This window comes from Leuciscus leuciscus (assembly GCF_965113295.1).
Source record: "Leuciscus leuciscus genome assembly, chromosome: 4".
Lineage (NCBI taxonomy): Eukaryota > Metazoa > Chordata > Actinopteri > Cypriniformes > Leuciscidae > Leuciscus > Leuciscus leuciscus.
The window spans coordinates 43,897,382-43,918,880 of NC_138728.1; the positions used below are offsets into that span (position 1 = coordinate 43,897,382).

Consider the following 21,499-nt stretch of genomic DNA (forward strand, 5'->3'; position numbering starts at 1 on the left):
AAAGAGTAGGCAAGCTTTGGGACATACTACTCCGTCATCTTTAACGGACAGATCTGTCGCGTGCGTCCTGTCACCGTAAACTGCCCTGTCTTGTCACAGTTAAAATCCTCCATTCAATCTAATTTAATTTCCTACCGTTTCGGAGAGAAAAGTTGCACGTTCATCTGTCAGTCGTGGGTCTTTCATGCGGAGACTCTCCTCATGTGCTTGCAATATGCATATAATGATGCATTTAAAAGTTAATGGCTAAACGTATCTTTACAAAAGTTCACAATGCATCTGCAGATGCAATATAATGTAGACAACATTGAATAAATACATTTTCGTCAGGTTAGATACTGATAATTAATCACTCAAACCCCTTTATCTAAACCTCTCTACATAACCGCCAGACTCGCGCGTCCTCCATGTCTGTAGTTTTTTTTTAACACTTTTCACTCGTGTTTGTAGTTCTTACCGAATCCTCGTCCAACGCGCGATGGGTTGTGGGCAATATAAGCCGTTAGAGTGTGCATCGATCTGCACATCGGATTCTGACCGGAAATAGTAGACCATCCGGGTATCTTTGGAACACTCATTTCAACATACTACGATTTGGGATGTACTAATTCTATTTTCGAATGCTATTTAGGACGGATAGTATGCGAATTGGGATGCACCAACAGTGTCTGGTTTGTGTTTCCCCGGGTGTCCACTAGAGGTCTCTTCCCCATATTGTCACCATTACTTCCTGAACTGCATTTCCCACAATCCCTGTCTGGACTCATCACTGATCATTGCACTCAGCTGTTCCCTATCACATTGTTAGTTTCTGTGTATATATACCCTGTCTGGTTAGTGTTTGTCATGGAGTACTTGTTATTCGTCACTACACTTCTGAAGCCTGTTCTTGCTTTGTTTCTTGTGTTTGGATTGATATTTGGATTTTGACCCCTGCCTGGATTACTTACGATTTTGGATTACCCTTAAATAAATACTGCTTTTGGATCTACCCTTTTCCCGTGTGTGTCACGTGACAAGGGGCATGTGCTTGAGACTGATTCTGCGAGAGTGAGGGCGGGGCCTTGATTTCGCGGCTTTACTTCCTGCTCACTACTGCGCGGGTCTGGTCCCGAGATCGCTACTGCGCAGACTCAAGTCCAAACATGTCAGCGCCATATCGGGACACTGGCGGCTTCACTTCTCACCAATGGAAGAGAGCGAAGGGGCGTTGTCCATCTTTTTTTACAGTCTATGGTTGTGACAGTCATGAAGAGTAGCTGCCCATTGTGTCAGCCTTTTGAGAGTGACCATTAACTGATTTCTTAATGAATGATAAGTTGTTGAATGTTTTTACAAAGAATATTGTTATATTAATGCAATGGATTTATAGTATGCACAAGACAATCAATTCAATTAAACAAAGATGTCTTAAATATGAATGTAATTTTATGTAGTCTAAGAGGTGTTATTTGCAAATCAGTTTTCAACTTCTTTACAGTTCTATTTTGAACGGTTTTACACAGATGTTATATTAATACAATGATTTTATAGTATGCACAAGACAACAAATTCAGTTTTTTAAAAATGAATGTGATTTTTATTCATTGTTTAAAACTTGAAGCATAACATAACATACACTGTAGAGAAGATTCACATATTATAGTATCAATTTTATATCACTTGTAGGCCTAAAATATATTTTTTAAGATTTTATCCATAGCCCTGTCGAGCAAGGTCACTGTGAGCTATTGATCGCTATTCTTTTACCTATTAATAGCTTGTGGTGACCTTGCTCAACAGGGCTATGGGTTGAATAAAATCTTTAAAAATATACCTAGTAGGAAAAAAAGATATACCATGGAAGTCAATGGGACCAGAAACTGTCTGGTTACTGACATTCTTCTAAATATCTTCCTTTCTGTTCAGCAGAAGAAAGAAATTCATACAGGTTTGAAACAACATGAGGGTGAGTATATGATGACAGAATTTTCATTTTAAAGTGGAGTATCCCTTTAATGATTCTTCATGATTTCAATCTTAAATCATATATCAATATATTTAATTAATATGCTGAAGGTTCAGAATTATTGGAATCACATTCTGCAAAGCTCCTGTTCTCTTAAGGGAAACAGTAGGAAACCACTGAAAGTGTTGTGGTTATACTGGCTATCATATATCCTCGCGCCAGACCAAAGTCTCACATAGACAACATCTCCAACCTCCAGGATCAACACAACTCCATTCGAGGAGCTCATGCTATCCTTAGCCTGATAACCATCTGCTGAAACCACACGCTCTCCATTCTTATAAATGGATGCAGTTGCTGTAGTTCCTCCATGACCAAATACAGAGACTCTGAACATGTACGCTCCTTTCAGTGGGGCTGTGAAAATACCTAAATCAAATAACAAGAGACACAGAATCAGATGTTTCCTGTATGATTGCTTAATTACCAAGAACACTGTGTAATAGTTTTGAAATATGGCAGATCATTTAATTCTCTAATACACATTACACAACTGCAGAGAGGTCTGAATGGAGCAGAAGGGTTTTCATTACTATAAACTGAGTTTTATGATTCATTTCATTGATTACCTGTAATTGGGTTGTAGGCGTTCCCTATGTTTGTGAAGACTTTCATGTAGGTTAGTGTGATTTCAGTGGTAAAAGGACCAATATATCCACTGCCAGATTGCACCAGTGCAGCTGAAAAAGCTATTTCTCTGTCTGTTATTGAAAAACATAAGCAATATTGTTATATATTACTGAATTACACTGATAATGTATACACTGAATTTAACATCATTCAAGCACACTTTCACCTCTATTTTCCTTTCTCAACTCCACTTGACCCAGAGTAAGATTTGATATTTCTGTGAAGGAATAATGATTCTGTTAAATGACATTGAAACTGCTTATTGTAATATATAATATAATATGTAATATATTTACACAGTTGACACTAACATTTTACACTATGCAATGTATTTCATTTGAGGATCATTGATAAAAGAGTGAAATTTTTGGTGAGGTACCATCATTTTTCTTGTTCATCTCTTCCCTTAGTTGTGTCTCTAAATCTCTGATGTTTGCTTTCTGCTCTGTAACGGTGGTGGTCAGTTCTCTGATGTTCACTTTCTGCTCTGTAACTGTGGCGGTCAGTTCTCTGATGTTCACTTTCTGCTCTGTAACTGTGGCGGTCAGTTCTCTGATGTTCACTTTCTGCTCTGTAACTGTGGCGGTCAGTTCTCTGTTGATGGTTTTCTGCTCTGTATCCGTGGCAGTCAGTTCTCTGATGTTTGCTTTCTGCTCTGTAACGGTGGCGGTCAGTTCTCTGATGTTCACTTTCTGCTCTGTAACGGTGGCGGTCAGTTCTCTCAGCGCTGCATGGATGTCACTGAAGCACATATGGTAGTTTTGTTGGCTGTCAGTTGAAGCTTCATCTCTCAAAGTGTCTGTTTGAGGTGGATTCTGTCTTCCGTCCTCAGATCTGAGCTGTTGAATGATCTCATTCTCATTGAGTCCTCCATCTACCTGATGCTGTACGACACACACAAAGGTTTCCAACAGCAGCAGTAAACATACTAAACCCTTCATTCTTCACTGATGTTTGTTTCCAGCTCTTGCTCTGTCATCCTCACAGCCTCTCATGATCTTTTTATAGTGTCCTGATTTACTGTCTTTTGTACTTTATCTATATTGCTTCAGATAAAAAAAAAAAGTAGTTCAAGTTAATTGTTAATCATAATCAAAGGGATGTTCAGGGTTCGGTAGATGTTTAACTCTATTCACAACATGTGCGTCACTATGTTGATCACAACAGAAAACAACTCTGATTCATCTCTCTCCCTTTAAAAAAAACTAAATTATATAGAACAGTGATCGGCATCATTATAGCATGCGAAGGGAAAAATCACAGAAACCTCCAGTTGCGTTAATGGATTTTTGGATCTCTTTAATAGTATTTACTGGACAGGCTTAATAAAACAGGCTGTGTGACTGTGAGGATGATTACCTCAAAATGTACGTCCATATGAAAGTTTGAGTGACTTTATTTAAATTAAATACATTAGCTATTGTCACGTGCCAGTGATTATCCTTACCTCTGATATATTGCTAACTTCTTATATAGATGGTCAGGAGAGTCCCAGAGATGGACTCTCTGGTGTCCATGTGTGTTTCTTACAACAGTTACCAGGTTTATCAGCTTTATGTTATGACATAAAAAGAGGAAACATTGCACATACATTTACAAAGTCAAAATTAGTAAGTGAGGTTTACATAAATAAGGTTTAAGCCTTGTGGCTATACTAATGAAACAGTGTATTTTAATCTTGGCCCATTTATGTGATTGAGTTATTTCTGTGGTTACTGATATCATGCCACAAATGGTGGAGTTTAACTTGTTGAATTCACAAAATTAATTTAAATGTTATTTTTCCTCCTCATGCAACAAACATCCTGTATCAACAAATGTAAAACTGAATAAATTCACAAAACTTGTTAACTTAAAATAATTGAATGACATGTATAAAACATTGAATGTAACTAGATGGTAAAGTTCGTAGACAAACTTTAAGCCTAGCCAGAAAGTTTGAAAAAGTTTTAAACTGTTCTAGCATGGTTTACCATGATTTACCATGTTTCTAGTATGGTTTACCACATTGCTAGCATGATTTACCATGTTTTAACATGACCATGGATGGTTGGATGGATAGATCAAGATTAGTTAGAAAGAAAGAAAGAAAGATTAGAGAGAATGAAAGAAAGATTAGTTAGAAAGAAAGAAAGATAGATTAGTTAGACAAAGATCAGTTTGAAAGAAAGAAAGATTAGAAAGACAGAAAGATTAGTTTGAAAAAAGAAAGAAAGAAAAGTAAAAAAGAAAGAAAATGTTAGGAGAAAAGAAAGAACAGTAAGAAAGAAAGAGAAAGAAAGAAAGAAAGAAAGAAAGAAAGATGGATTAGTTAGAAAGAAAGATAGATTGGTTAGAAAGAAAGAGAGATTAGCTAGAAAGAAAGAAAAAAAGATTAGTCAGAAAGAAAGAAAGATTAGTTAGAAAGAAAGAAAGAAAGAAAGAAAGAAAGATGGATTAGTTAGAAAGAAAGATAGATTAGTTAGAAAGAAATATTGATTAGTCAGAAAGAAAGAAAGATTAGTTAGAAAGAAAGAAAGATTAGTTAGAAAGAAAGAAAGAAAGAAAGAAAGAAAGATGGATTAGTTAGAAAGAAAGAAAGATAGATTGGTTAGAAAGAAAGAAAGATTAGCTAGAAAGAAAGAAAAAAGATTAGTCAGAAAGAAAGAAAGATTAGTTAGAAAGAAAGAAAGATTAGTTAGAAAGAAAGAAAGAAAGAAAGATGGATTAGTTAGAAAGAAAGAAAGAAAGATAGATTGGTTAGAAAGAAAGAAAGATTAGCTAGAAAGAAAGAAAAAAGATTAGTCAGAAAGAAAGAATAGATAGAAAGAAAGAGAAAGAGAGAGAGAAAGAAGAAAAGAAAGATAGATAGATAGATTAGTTAGAAAGAAAGAAAAAGAGAAAGAAAGAAAGATGGATTAGTTAGAAATGAAGAAAGATAGATTAGTTAGAAAGAAATATTGATTAGAAAGAAAGAAAAATTGATTAGTTAGAAATAAATAAAGAAAGATAGATTAGTTAGAAAGATTAGATAGAAAGAAAGAAAGATTGATTAGTTAGATAGATAGATAGATAGATAGATTGATAGATAGATAGATAAGTTAGTTAGAAAGATAGATAGATAGATTAGTAAGAAAGAAAGATAAGTTAGTTAGAAAGATAGATAGATTAGTTGGATAGATAGATAGATAGATAGATAGATAGATAGATAAGTAAGAAAGAAAGAAATATAGATAAGTTAGTTAGAAAGATAGATAGATAAGTTAGTTATAAAGAAAGATAGATTAGCTAGAAAGAAAGATGAGATAGATAGATAGATAAGTTAGTTAGAAAGATAGATAGATTAGTAAGAAAGAAAGAAATATAGATAAGTTAGTTAGAAAGATAGATAGATTAGTTAGAAAGAAAGAAAGATAGATAATTTAGTTAGAAAGATAGATTAGTTAGAAAGAAAGATAGATAATTCAGTTAGAAAGATAGATTAGTTAGAAAAAAAGAAAGATATATAAGTTAGTTAGAAAGATAGATAGATAAGTTAGTTATAAAGAAAGATAGATTAGCTAGAAAAAAGAAAGATGAGATAGATAGATAGATAGATAGATAGATAGATAGATAGATAGATAGATAGACGTTTATAAGTACATTGAATGGTAGTTTAATTGAGTCTTTATAAGTACATTGAATGGTAGTTTAATTGAGTCTAGGGCTTCAGAGAATTTAGATTTGAGTTTTTGGCTTGTACACTAATGGGCCACCGTAGTCTTGGCTCAATTTGAGCATTCTGCAATGTAAGTCTATGGGATTTTTATGATTTTTAATATTAATTTTTAAGAAAACCATAATTTAAAATCAGTCTGAAAAGATATAGCACACTAAGGCCGGGTTCACACCGGACGCAGAAGCGGCGCGGAACGGAAAATCACGCGCGGTCCGGCGCCTGCCTGTTCACACCAGACGCGTATTCTCCGCGGCGGTCGACAAGCGCTTCTGCTCAGTTGTTGTTTATTCAGAGCTATTTTTTACATCATGGGTAAGTAAATAACCTCATAAAATGAATACACCATGTTTCTGTAACCAAGAAGTTTGTACACTTCTTTTATTAATCTGTTGTCGAGACACACACGCAGCCAGAGAGAGAATATGGTAGACAGTTTTTTTCTTTGTTTGTTTTCATCTTTCTAGTCTGTTTAGATACACAAATATGATCGCATTTGTCACTCGCGGTATTTTAATTTGAAAATTGCTTTTATTTTGACAATTGACCGGATGTCTCGTGTTTCTTGGTGTGACTTCCTGCCGGAATGGACGCGGATCACTCGCGGTGGCGCAAAAAATAGACCAGACGCCGAAACTAGCGCTTCACGGCGCGGGCCGGCCGCGGCATGCCGCGGCGCTCCGCGTCTGGTGTGAACGACACCATAGGTTAACATGGGCGCCGAAAGGAAGCGGCCTCCGTTCCGCGCCGCTTTCGCGCCGCTTCGGCGTCCGGTGTGAACCCGGCCTAAGTCAGAACAGTCTGAAGGTCTGACCCGAGTTTGGTGGTCGTAGCTTTAACGGTCTAGGAGGAGATACAGTCTAAAATTTGGCTCAGAAGAAGAAGAATAATAAGTTTAAGTACAATATCATTAAGTTGGCTTTTCCAAGCCAACTTAATTATTAACCCGATTTACAACTTTTCATGTAAAAGATTTCCTTAGATTTTGGGAAAGTGGACTATGCACTAATGATAACATTCACATGGACTTTTTTACAGTACCATAATGTGAACTGTGTTTTTATCTTTGTTAATTATTACTTACTCATAGGTTATGTCAGAGTGCAACAATTTTACATTTACACATTTTGCAGATGCTTTAATCCAAATCCATTTATATCCACATTGTTGCACAGCTTTGTTTACAGAACACAGAGAAGAACATATAAAGAAGAGAAAATAGTATTTTAAAACACGAGCAGACAAAGGGAAAAGTGCCAAGGGAATTCCTTAAGATAGTTACAAAATGAATAATGTTGCAATTTTCCATCTTGAGTTGTTTTTGTCAGCATTAGCTATGTAAATAAATGTGTGCACGTATCATTTGGTGAAAGTGCATTGGTGCAGTAAGTTTTAAAAGTTTTCTGTTTTGGTTCATAATCAGAGTAGTCTGTCTAAAAGTACACTGTATGATATACTACTGTTGTATGTGCACATTTATATCCTGTTCATATTTTACCCTTTGTTTGCCATTACTGTGTATTTAGATTCTAGTCAAATGGTGCAAAATCACTAAGTGGTTTATTGTGCTTTTCTTACAAATGGATTTACCAGTATTGACAGTAATTTCACTGATCCATTTTAGTCTGAAGGAGATAACTGATAACATGTAAAACACAAATGCACAGGAAAAAAACAAATAAAAGAGAACTAAATATAGAATCAAAGGACAATGATATGCAGGAAGAAAGTGTCTATCAAAACAAAGGTGACCAAGAGAGACAAATTACAGAGAAAAAAACAATGGAATCTACAGTTTTGTTTGCCTTCAATGACATCTAGGGTGCTTTCACACTGAGCTCGTTTGCTGAGGTCCAAGCCCAAGCGCGATTGTCCACGGTGTCATGCTGAAAAGTGATCGTCTGCCAAAAGCCGTCTGCGGTAGCGCATGCAGCGTGTTAAAGTTGTATCGCCCCAGTTTCTGGGTGATTCTATGAAAACATGCCATTTTGTGTACCTGACACAAAAACCTCTCGGTTAGTAATGTAACCCTCGTTCCCTGAAGGAGGGAACGGGAGACGTAATTGGGATCACTTCAGGGAGCCTAATCATCATCGAGCGTCTACAGAACGAGCCAATGAACGCTGGCGTGCGTGAATCGCATCACGCACCTCACAGCGCGGGTATAAACAGGAAGCGTGCGCACACATTCATTGTTTTTCGCTGAGGAGCCGAGATCGTGATGGCCATACAGCGATGGTCAGCAACGGTGGCGACGGGACATAACGTCTCCCTTCAGGTAACAAGGGTTACATTAGTAACTGAGACGTTTTTGTGTCAGGTACACAAAATGGCACGTTTTCATAGAATCACACCCAGAAACTGGGCGATACAGCTTTAACATGCTGCGTTGATGTGATGACGTAATTGCAGACCTGCCAACCTGTACGCATTTTGCGTAGCGGATACGCATTTTGACTTCAAAGTACGCTGGTACGATTTGTCACTCTAAACTACGCAAAAACCTGGTAACGCCTCTGTGCACGCGCTGTCCTCAAATCAAGCTACAGCAAAAGAAGAAGAGTTCGACCAATCATAGCGCTGGGTTCATTCCCCAAATAGCAAGCGGGGATGATTGACAGATGCGTAAGGCCTATCATTAAAAAGAGACTGAAAATCGACACCAATAAAGATTCCCGCTCGATCCCCCTTCCACTCCCGCGGCCGCCGTCTGACTGATTTCATAAGCGAGTACAGTACAGTACGGTACTTCTGACTCCTGAAGGTAAACGGCCTGGGGTTGATGTGGAAAGTTGATTGTTGAGTTAACTTAATCTTATGGATTCGATGATCACACAGATCGCATGGATTATCTTAAAATACTCCGTTAAGTTATTCATGGTCACTCAGAAAAGAGGAAGACATCATTCAGTCATGCAAATAATAAAATGCTCAAGTAATGCTGAACTATAAATCTTGAAATCGCTATGGCTTAGTGATTATGAAAGTGCTGTGATTTGTGGATTAGCCTACTGATAAGCGCGAGTCTGAAGAAACAGGCGTTTATTTATTCATTCATTCTCAGTGTTGAGAAACGTATGTGTTATTATTGTGTTAATTATAACTAAAGTACCTAATTATGTTACATATTTATTTTGTATGAAAACTAGCGCGTTAGTTACTTATGGATTAAAAAGTACCGTTGTATCAGTGCTGCGCGAGCTCTCTCACAAACACGCGCGCACACAGAGAGAGAAGATCATTGTAAAATTAAAATTGACGGGCTAAGTTTAAATTTTGTTCTTGCTTGTTTTTTTTTTCTGTCAAAAAGCATTTTGTATTATCCATCCCTGCTTTTAAAATTCGTTAAATGACGGACGATTTACTGTTAACACAGCCCTGATTATATGTCGGATTCGGAACTTATACTTTATATTATTTTTAGAATAAGAGATTCGTTATGCTATTATTGGACTCCTGTCTATTCATTGTCAAATGTTTTATATAAATATGTTTGTATTGGCTAACATTTATTCAGCTAATGCGTGTCCTGTTTAAAATGTGCAACGTTCAAACGCAAAGACAGCACGTCACAAATAGAAGCCCCTTTCCCTGTGCTATTTAGTATCATATTTGGATATTGGAAAATAAATTAAAATGTTTTTATATTTTTTTAATAATTTTTTTTTACTGTGTTCTAGGGGTTTCTTAATTTTAGACTAGTTGATCAGCACACATTATATGCAATGCAATTATATAATGCATGTGTGTTGTCATCCAAACCGCCCATACAATACCGGGCCGGGCCGAATTCTATAATCTATCTATCTATAATCGGATACCGCTACAGTTTAATTCGAAGTTGTTAGTTTGCTCTGCCCATTTCACCACGGACTGTTTTTCTAACCTGGAACAATATCAAGCAGCCAGGCTTCTCCCGGCGTCTCAAACGGACGAAGGGGGCGATTTCAACTAACGTTATATTCCCGCAAGCGGTAAGTAGTGATTTTATTAACGATAATTTACACTGTGTTATCCAGCGCGATATTGTTTTTTCCTCGAGAGACATCGTGGCTTGCAAACGAGCGAACGAAGCATGGCAGTTGCTCAGTGTTTGGATGTACAAATGAACACAAAAATATTTGTTTAGCTCCTTCATCCGAGCCTCTGGAGAACCAGTGGGTTATGTGAATTTCTGATGTGTAATTGTTCAAGTTCAGACAGATAATCTTTCTCTCAAAGTCGTTCAACACTGTTTATGCATCAGTAAATCGCGTTGCAGTGATAAGATCTTCATTCACGCGATCAACAGGCTGTCATCTGCTCAATGCTCACTGCAACCTTTTATGTGATGGGAATAGATCTAAATACTTAAAAAACGTAATCCCGATAGCTGTAATAGTAAAAACGTATAAAAGCTGTAATAGTAAAAGGTTTCCAGATAGCTCGAATGCCAGATTTCATATGCAAGCATGTCAGCCAATCACAGCAGTGGCCGTTTACATTGAGGTCTCACAGCAGACACGCCCCTTCAAACAGAGCGTTCAAATCAGGGGATGAAATCAGGCTAGGAAATATGCCTTTTATTTCTAAATTATAACAACTTTTGATCTAAAAAACATACTAACATTATAAGGGCACCCCAGGAAACATTCTAAAATAATAAAATAATCCATTCTAGGGCACCTTTAAGGTTGGAGGAAGACAGTCTTCGCTCCAACCCATCTTGCAGGAAGAAAAAGACAGCTCTGCCCCGAGCAAGTTCGGGGGTTCTCCTTGTGAGAAGAACACCACTCAGCGAACAGGTTCCACTTCAACGCATAGAGGCGCCTCTTGCGGAAGTGATGGTGTCAATAAACACCTGGGATAGGTCACCTAGAACAGGGGTTCCCAAACTTTTTCGTTCTAGGACCCACCTAGACAAGTATAATCAATCTCAAGACCCACTTGCACTGGTGCTACCAACTTTCTCAGTTGGTCGCACCAGCATGATTTGGTCGCACATTTTTCTTTTTTTCTTTTTTTTTGCTACATGCCATGGGATTAATCAATGCATGCTGATGGTCTTAATCTGCATTCCCTAGTTTTGCACTGATGTAAAAAAAGACTGACAGTGACAAGCCTTCATGTTAGCAAAATATTTTAAACTTTTAACTCTTAAAAAAACTTTTAAAAACATGTATGTTCTTTAATGTTTGATTATAATTTTACCGTCTTCACATAGGGATGGGAAATTATAAGATTTTATCAATAATAATAATGCCACTGACGATTCTGATTATCGATCCGATTCTTTAACGATTCTCTTTATCGATTCTTGATAGCACTGTGTGGAAAAATGTAGTCATATGCTTTTCAAAAAAAAAACAAGGGGTTTTATTTATTTTAAAGCTTAAGCTTGAGTAAGCAAACTGTACTTTTTATGTAATTTATGTAATAAATAGAACTTTATTGTAAAGTGTTACTGATTCAGACGTCTCCTGAGTTCACTGTTGGAAAGATCAGTTGTCCATTCATTAAAATGAATCGTTCAAATGAGTAATTAGTTCGCGAATTGGACATGTCGTGCGCGTAGTGTGATTATCCCAGCAGTTAGGACATAGACATCCAAGATTTGTGTCAACACAGAAAACATTTCATCACTGGATAGTTTTTTTTCGTTTAATTGAAGTGTTGTTTTATGTCAGCTGAATGTCTGGGACGCTTTTCAGAGAAGATAAGGCAACAACTTATTTAGCACAATTCACACCCAGCGGTAATTGAGGAAGAAAAAAAAAATCTCCGAATGCTCCACATGAAACTTTGGTCTTCCGACCTTTTACCACCGTGTCGATTTATTTTGATTAATATGTGCGAGGGAGAGAGAGCAATACAGCGCTTAGTTTGGAGACGGTGAAGTATTTTTTACACTTTCGCCTGGCTCCGAAGAGAGAGAGAGAGAGCGCGCGCGCGACCGAGTATTCTCTCTGCTCGTTCTTTCAGTTAAATGTGCACTGTGACTCTGTCACAAGCGCAGCAGTTCATCTACATTACTCAGCGATCAAATAACACTTTGGCGGCCGCTAAAATAGTCGTTTGATCATTAATCGGACTGGTTTTGTTTCACTCATCGTAACGTAAATTTAGCTGCAGCTATGTGCCTTTGTGCGACCCACCTTTTCTCACTGTGTGACCCACAAGTGGGTCGCGACCCACAGTTTGAAAACCACTGACCTAGAACCTCTGCGTCCCGTCCAGAGACCAGACATGGAGTTTCTAGAGTTCTGGACGCAGGTGCCATAGGGTCCCCTGTCTCTGAGAGAGCAGGTCCTCTCTCAGAGGAATGGGCCAGGGAGGGACTGTCGCGAGGAGGACCAGATTCCGGGAACCAGGTCCGGTTGGCCCGATATGGCACAACAAGTTTGGCAGGTTTAGCAGCCCCCAAAGCGACCGCAGATGCTTCTTACTCCAGAGGAGGAGATAGCGGGCGAGTTGTGACATGTGGCGGGAGCGTAGACCACCCTGGCAGTTGATGTACCCAAAGGTCGCAGTGCTGTCCGTACTGACCAGTACATGCTTGCCTAGTAATGGCCTTCTGAAGCGGCCCATCGCAAGATGTACTGCTACCAACTCGAGGTAGTTGATGTGCCAATGCAGTTGAGGCCCGTCCACAGACCTGAAGCTGCATGCATGTTGTACGTGGCCCCCCAGCCAGTGGCAGAGGCATCCGTGGTGACCACAGAATGCCTGGACACTTGTTCTAGGGGAACACCTCCCCGCAGGAACGAAGGGTCCGACCACAAGCTGAGAGTTTGGCGACAGTGCGGGGTAACTTGGACCCGACACGAACCGCTCTGCCACACCCATCTTGGGACTCGATCGTGGAGCCAGTGTTGGAGCGGCCTCATATGAAGCAACCCGAGCGGAGTTATTGCGAATGCAGATGCCATATGCCTCAGGAGCCTCTTAAAACTTTTCAGTGGTCCAGCTGTTCTGCGTCTGAGCAAGCTCATGCACTTCAACACTGGCTGGACGCGGGTCTCAGTGAAGCGCTGTCATGTTGATCGAGTCCAGCTCCACACCAAGAAAATAGATCCTCTGCCCGGGGGTAAGTTTGCTCTTTTCCCAGTTGACCCAAAGCCCTAGGTGGCTGAGGTAGCCGAGCACCATGTCCCTGTGTTCGCAAAACTGCTCTCTCGACTGAGCCAGATCTCCTCTCGGTCTTCATATCGGCTGGAGGGACCGGCTCGAATGCGTCCTTCGCCAGTAGTACTGCGATCTCTGCCTGGAGCACAGGGGCATTGTCAGCCAGAACATTGGTGAAGGCTGGGGGGCGCCGGGCTAACTGAATCGCATAGCCGAGTCTGATAGTATGGATGAGCCAGCGAGATGGGCTGGGAAGTGCTAGCCAGGCTCCCAGACACCATGCTAGCGAGACCAACGGTACCACAGGCGTACCTGCGGTGGGGCAGCGCGGCAAAATGCAGGGACCTGACTCGGACGGCATAGCAGCCCGGAGTGGGGTCTGAATGTGTGGTGCAACACGTACCTGGTTCCGTTGAAGGGCAGAGTGAGTGTGCAGAGGCATCAATGCGTCCGGGACACTGCCACTGCTGCTCGCTGGCGATGAAAGAGGGGGCTGAGGGTGACAAGGCATAGCATCCTCTTGGGAGCCAGAGGTTCAAGAAATTGCTCTTTTATTGAAATTGTGGGTTTTGTGGAAATAATCTACCACCTATCCTTGTGGAAATTGTGGGCAGAACAAAAAGAAAAGGAAACAAAAGATGATCTGCCCTCCACCGGGGGAAGGAGTGGTGCGTTCACCATCTCTTGAAGAGCAATCTGATCCACCTCTGGGTCGCCCGTCTTGGGGGCGACTTCCCGTGGCTTACCCCACGCTGAAGCCTGGGTGAAGGCTGCTGTGGCTTAGCAGGAGCGGAGGATACAGCAAGAGGTCGGCCTCGGCGACGAGTGGATGGATGCTCCAACGGGGCAGGATGTGCCGGATGGCGTCCGTCTGCTTCTGGCCGGCCGAGAACTACTGGGTAAAGGTCTCGACCGTGTCGCCGAATAACTCAACCTGGGACAGAGGCACATCCAGGAACCGATATTTATCAGTGTCCCTCATATCCGCCAGGTTGAGCCAAAGGTGGCGTTCCTGGACCACCAAGGTGGACATCGCCTGACCGATGGAATGTGCGGTTTGTGTGCTGCTCTTGGAGGAGCTCTGAGTCAGAACCACCCTTGTGCATGTCCATAAGCACCTGGGACCTGCAGGAGCACCATGGCATGGAGAGCGGAAGCAGCCTGTCCACAGGACCTGTAAGCCTTTGCCGTGAGGCCGGACGAAAACTTACAAGCCTTGGACAGGAGGCGTGGATTACCCAGCCAGGAGGAAGTGGACGCTGGACACAATTGCATCGCAACGGCATGCTCCACCGGCGAGACATCCACATACCCCTTATCTGCTTCGCCATCGAGGGTGGTGAGGAGGGAGGAGCCACTAGGACGGCTTCTGGCACTATACGGTGCCGTCCATCTCCCAGTGAGCTCCTCATGCACTTCTGGAAAAAATGGTAACGGGGCAGTGCGCTGAGAACCAGGACGCCCCGCCCCGAGAAACTAATCCAAACGGGAAGGTTCCGGACGTGGTGGAGGGATCCACGCAAGCCCGACCTTCTCGGCGGCCTGGGAAAGCATAGCTGCCCATTCTGAATCGGACTCCGGCAACGCTACACTCCTCGAAGGGGGTAACGTAGCCGAATCCTCATCTACAGAGGACTAAAGCTCCCCTCCGACTCTGCAACCGACATCTGCTCCAAGAGACACGACTGGTCATCCATGTGAAGGACCAGCACGCTCTTCTGGAGGCTCCGTCAGCGTCAGCGTTTGTGAGGCGTGAGGGGCCCACGGAGATTGCCTCGGCGGGGAAGCCCTAACGGTAACCCTCAGATCACCCTGGCTAAGCACCAAAGTAGGCCTATTCTGAGGTCCAGAATAAGCGCTAGATCGGGTCATAGGCAAGGGGACTGCACCTCCCTTGAGGTAAGCAATTCTGGATCTTAACGCTGCAATGGAAACATGAACTATTCACAATAGCTGCCTCAGCGTGCTGAATACCTATACACGACAACTATTGTGGCAACTATTGTGGCAACTATTGTGGTCGTCTGCTGGCACCAGGGAACGACCGCATCCAGAAACGCACAAGTGAAATGACATCCTGAAAAGTATGCAGGGTCACACTTGTGTTGCTCTTTTGTGAAGAAAAAAATGCTCTCTTAATGCATTCCCTCAGTGCTGAGGCACCCAGGGAATGGCCGCTGTGTGCAGCAATGCTCTAAACACTTTGCAGGGAATGCCCACCGAAACTGACACAGAAATTTCAATGCTGTGAAAACAGCAGTTCGTCCCCTTGGAATTATAAGGTTCTGTCTGCGTTCTGAGCAGTTTTGAGATATTGAGCTTTAAAGTTTTTGCATTCCATTCGACTGTGTAAAAAAGAACCTTTTTATTTTCTAAATAAAAAGTTCCAAAATGTACACAACTTAAAAAACAACATCACATAATGTAAAGAAGTGGTCACAGAAGTTCATTCACAAAAATGTCAGATAGAACCTTATAATTCCAAGGGGACGAGTTGTTGAGCTTTGAGCTTGCGGCCACTCGCTGTTCGTGCCGTCACACCAACACTGGGTACAAGGAAGGAGAGAGAACGCAGTAGCTTGAGTCTGTATTCAGAAGACCAACTGGAACTCGGCTCCGAAGTGAAAGACAATGAGTGCGTGCGCCCGCTTCCTGTTTATACCCGGGCTGCGGGGCACGGCGCGTGATGTTTAATGTTCATTGCCTCATTCTGTAGTCACTCGAAGATGATAGTGCTCCCTGAAGTGATCCCAATTACGTTGTCACGTCAACGCAACATCGAACATGAGCGACTAATAGGGAACTACCCCATAAAGCCATATTAACCACAAAATATTTAAGAAATTTGTAGGTATGATATGGTAAACAAACAATCTTCATTTCAAAAATTCATACATTGATTTTTTAAAAGATTTATGTATTGTAAATCTTTTCAACATTGTAAAAATGGCTTGTCCCTCGGTAAAATGTTTCTATTACAACAGGCTTTTAAGGAGGATAAAGTCAAATTATCTGAAAAAACCTTTAAGTTATGAAAAGCCTCAATTGTTAGTACGTTATTGTTAATACCTATGATGCATGTATTTTATTCTTGACCTTTTTGGAATATATATTAAAAAAACAAAACATTTTAGTACTGTCCCTACGTTTTACGTCAAACCTATTACTTTGGATAAACACACCCCTCAGGGACAATGGACTATACTGCCGTGCAAAGGCAAAAGACCTTAACTTCAATTTTGGTCAACATTAGTTATTGCCATTTTTGGAACAATGGACATCAGTTTTATCATGTGGAAAAATATCTTGAGTCAATTTTGTTCTTTTCTGCTAAAAATAAGATGTTGTTTTTGTCATAACTTCCAAAAGCAGAGGGAAAGCAAAGGCAGAAGCCTTTTAGGCCTTTTAGCTTTGTTCCGCTGCACTCTAGAATGCTGGAATCAAGTTACAGTTGGAGTTAAGGCACTCTGCCTTTGTTTTACCAACGTTACATTTTTGCCGCGCTGAAGTTACGGTGTAACGTTAATGCCTATATGTAATTGAAGCACTTTTGCCACACCCATTAAATAAATAAACAGGGTTTATACAGAGATTCTTAAATTGAATTTACTACCTTTTTACCACCTATTTTACTACCATCACAATATTTTTACTACCAACACGGCTTCAAACTTCAACTGTAGCAGTGTTAAGTGTTAAGTAAAGTGACAAGTAAAGACATGAAATATCTTTCCAAAATGAATTAATAACATATTTAATCACAATTTAATGAGGCAATTATAACTTAATTTCAACACTGGGAGGGAGAGATAGAGAACCAGAGAGAGCGAGAAAGAGAAAGTCAGGAGAGGTTCTGTAGGTGTATGTGAGTGTGCATGTGTGTTAGGGCAAGTGAGTGAGCTACATTCAAGTAAGAGGGAACTCTACCATAGGACTTGGATTAATCAAGATATCACAACAGGCCTTGGTCCATAGGATTTACTCAATATGTCAAAGAGTAACAATTACATAAAAATTAGAAGACAGACTGGACCTTTAGAATGAACAGCTACACAATGTGTAATAATAAAGTGCAATTGAACACTATAATAACAGTATTTCATTAATAAACAAATAACTTCAACACTGGACACAAGCCAAGCACTGTCCAACACACACAGAGAGAGAGAGAGAGAGAGAGAGAGAAAAAGAGAGATTGAGAGAGAGCATAAACAATTAATTGAATTTACAACAAACATAAAAGTTGCCAAGGCAGGATCACAAGTGCCTCAGCTGTGCAGCCTTTTCTTCGATCAATTTTTCCACTTGGAGAAGTTCTGCTTTTTTGTCCTTGTGCCTTCTTCGAAGAGAGTTGGATTTTGTGATGAGCTCAGCCATCTTTGTTCCTGCCTTTCCCTCAGCCATCTCTGCACACTTGTCGGCTTCATTCTCAAGTGAATGGCACACACTACCGAGTACCTGCCGCTGGTTCCGGAGGTCCTCCAGCTCTTTCTCTGCTGCTTTCCTCTTCAGCTCTTGTGTGGCACTCTCCTTTTTTTTCCGCTCACTATCAAGGTACAGCCTGTATTGTGACCTTGCTGAAGCAGCAGATGCCAAGAGCTCCTTGGTCAGGGGAACTTTCAGAACGCCACCATAGACAATTACTTTATCGCAGATTAACCTGAGGGCTTCGAGAGATTCCTCGCGAAGGTTGCACGTTTCTACCTCCTTATTAACTGAGAAGCCTCTCTCCACTGTGGCTTGTCCATGGGACAGGAGGAGAGCACTTTGACAGAACTTGAGCAGGTCAGGGTGGGACGTGCAGAGTTTGGAGTGGAGAAAGACATCCAGACGCTGCCTCAGGGGTTGGAAGGAAACAAACTCTTCTTCTCTGCCCACAACCGAGAGCAAGGAAGTGAACTGCTGAATGATGACATCACCTGCAACATTGAAAGGAAAATTTAAATACATTTTTTAAATTAACAGATACCAGTCAACTGCGTCATCATCCATTCAACAAAAGTACATACTGTTCATCATAGATACACAACAGTATCTAAAGCAGTGGTTCTCAACCTGGGGACACAAAGATCTTGCCTAAATTACAAACTGATCATTGACATTTTCAAACCTCTATTAAAAAGGCAGAAAACCACAAATGAGCACAAGTCCTTATTTTCTTACCAGCTGCAATGCCACCTGCCAGCTGCTGTCCCCGGATGAAAGTTTGTACTAATGCCTTCATTTGTACGATGCACCACTCTGGATCTTTGACCATCTTTGTGGGATCCAGGCAGGCAATCTGCCTAACAATGGGGAATTTCAACGGGGACCTTTCTTGCAGTTTCTTTATGATTTGAATCAGACTCTGCAAACACTCTCTTCTCAGGCTGAGTATGGAGTGTTCCCCTATCTTGGTTCCTGGTTTGCCCAGGAGTGCCTATTAAGGAACATTATTAATTTAATAATTAATTAATATAATAATTATTTATTAATTTAAGGAACACCCATGTCAATGTTTTCTTTGAAAGGAAATGTTTGTATAATATTAATGATCATAATATTCATAGTGAACAAATTGTATGTAATTGTGATTGTGTAATTAGTGTGATTGTGTAAAACAAATAAAAAACAATGAAATTACCTTGATGGAAGATTCAGCCCCCAAGCCTATGTCTACCCTTTTGAGGGAGATCCAGTTCTTCTCATCAGAGATGTCCAATTTAATGAGCTGCAGGGGGGTTAGGTCTTGAATGAGCTCCCTTCTGATGAAGCGCCTCAGTAAACTCTGATGATGACAACAAGCAGATAGTTACCAAGCCATTCCATCAATTAATACAGGTTTACATTCAAATGAGTTAATCAAAACCTTTACAGTGATACTCACCAAGAGAAGCTGAGTTAAATCTTTTGCCAAAAATGGCAACACAGGCTCATCTGTCTGGTATTTTTGGAGAAAGGGGTTGAAACTTCTTGCAATGGAGAGGAAGAATTGGAGCTTTGGGATTAAGAGTGGATCCCCCTGTGCTGCCAGGATGGCATCATAAGAGGCCGTGTTTGGTTTTTGAACCTTCTTATTCTCTGCAGCATTGATGTATTTCTGAATCATAGGCCAAATTTCCAGGACTCTCTCGGCAACTGGCACATTTTCTACCCATCTGTGGCCACAGAAAGAGAGGGGAAAGCAGGACGACCCAGTGGTGATGGTGTAGTCCTCTCTGCGGGCAGGAACGTTGTGAAAGAGGAAATGGAGCGCACGCAGGAGCTTGTCAATTTGCCAGGCTGTAAAGCCTGCCTTCATGGCATTGTGGAGAGTGTGAAGTCCACAGCTCCCAACTATCAGGACTTGAGCACCTCCATACAGCTCGGTATGCTCCTTTTGAAGGAGATCGAGGAGCTTGAAGTTTACGTTGGGGCCATCCATTCCCACAGAGAGGAGCCGCCTCATGTTGAGCTGAGCAACACATTCCTGTGAATTATCACACAGAAGAAAGTTTGTTTAAATAACATTTATTGATTAAGTAAACCACATTCAATATACAGACCGACAGTAAAACTGTATACAGTATGCTTCAAATTAAACTTTTAGCTTTATTATCCTAATGTAAAACGTAAGTAAGATGTTGAAATACATTTGAAAGAGATAGATATTATGCTTATGTCAAGGACTGCTTTGCCAAAGCATAAGTTAGGCTATAACACTTTTTAATCACCATATATACATTTTTCCAACATTGTGTTACAGAATTCAGAAGTAGGCTAAATGAATAAAATGATCAAATCCATGAAACTGTTCAAATGCAAACAATGTCCCCTGGCCAGTGTTGGGCAAGCAACTTGGAAAAATGTATTAAGCTAATCTATAAGTTACTCTCCATCAATCACTAAATGAAAAGCTAACGTTACCCACCAAACGAAAATATAGCAAATGTAGCAAGCTAAGCTACAATAAAATGACAAAAGTACATAACTACATCAAAGCTACTTTATTAAAACATTGAACTAATTTCACTCCAAGCCATGGCTATCTAGTGATCAATAAAACTGTAAGACAAACTAATAGGCAAAAATGTCAAGATAGCTTATTAAACTGTTCTCAATGCTTTAACTGCTAAAAACCATGGCAACACAAACCAACAAAAACATCCTCACATAGCCAATTACAAAAACGGGAAGAGTGTATATTGTAGAAGAGCCACACTGTTTGGATGTATACTTCATTTAGGGCACATTGGGAGGACACTTTGTATAAGATCACTAACGTTAACGTGGTTCAACCCACAGGAGCAAAATTAAGACCTGCTCCAAACAGTAGCAGCCTGGCAAAAAAAAAGGACAAATGACGTTGAAGGTGAATTTAAGGAAAGAGTTTTCCTGAAGTCTGATAAGATTCACTATATGAACTCGCACTTCTCTCCCCCTGCTTTCTCACCGCTGTCTCCTGTGCACGCTCCCCAGCTACCCCGCAGCAGCGTCTGTCATCACCATGGTTACGGCTTGAGCCTAGACCACAGCAGAAACTCCGCTGGGAAATGTAGCTTCTGTGAATGCTACCATGTTACTTAATCAGTAAAATAGTTTCACTTCTGAAAAGCTACTTGATGTAGAAAATAGCGACGCTACTGAGAAATGTAGGTAAACTAGTAACGGCGCTGTTTTGAATGCTGCTACTGCCCAACACTGCCCCTAACCAATAAGTAACGTTATATAAAAATAAACTTACTTTGATGTGCTGCAACAGATCCTCAGCTCTTCCATGTCCCAGAAATTGAGAGACAAAATACCTCGAGCGGACACAGCCATCCTCCAAAAAACGAATGTGTATGTCCATTTGTTTTTTCTTTGACGATTCATTCAGACTCTCATCAAACATAAGTACGTATGGTCCGGCATTATTTATAGCTTCAACCAGTTGCTTATTAAAATAGGGGGCGATGCCAAATTTGATCATGTAGCTGGTCTTGTCTTTGGCCAAAGCGAACGATTTGGCGATTTGGGAATCCAGGAACATCATGCTAAACAGCTCTCCTATGCCATCATTGGACTTGAACGAGTGGTGTTTCACTGCCAAGTCTAAACACCAT

The 21,499-nt window shown here is 40.7% G+C and overlaps 2 protein-coding genes across 2 annotated transcripts in view; both read right to left on the reverse strand.

The window, feature by feature from the left end:
- Positions 1-1,849: 1,849 nt before the first annotated feature.
- The window catches only part of LOC309496066 (uncharacterized protein), a 105,659-nt gene continuing 86,009 nt past the window's right edge, over positions 1,850-21,499 (reverse strand). Inside the window, exons 2-4 of the mRNA XM_082166019.1 lie at positions 2,805-2,855; positions 2,578-2,709; positions 1,850-2,377 (exon numbers count right to left, since the gene is read on the reverse strand). Of these exons, the coding sequence (XP_082022145.1) occupies positions 2,076-2,377; positions 2,578-2,709; positions 2,805-2,855 (485 nt within the window). The 3' untranslated portion in view covers positions 1,850-2,075. The remainder of the gene's footprint in view (positions 2,378-2,577; positions 2,710-2,804; positions 2,856-21,499) is intronic.
- Positions 17,175-21,318, reverse strand: LOC309496090 (uncharacterized protein). Its single transcript, XM_082166060.1, has 4 exons — positions 21,139-21,318; positions 19,303-19,884; positions 19,060-19,203; positions 17,175-18,355 (listed from the first exon to the last, which is right to left on the reverse strand). Exons 1-4 carry the CDS (start codon positions 21,286-21,288, stop codon positions 18,275-18,277), a joined length of 957 nt encoding a protein of 318 aa, XP_082022186.1. The 5' UTR covers positions 21,289-21,318; the 3' UTR covers positions 17,175-18,274.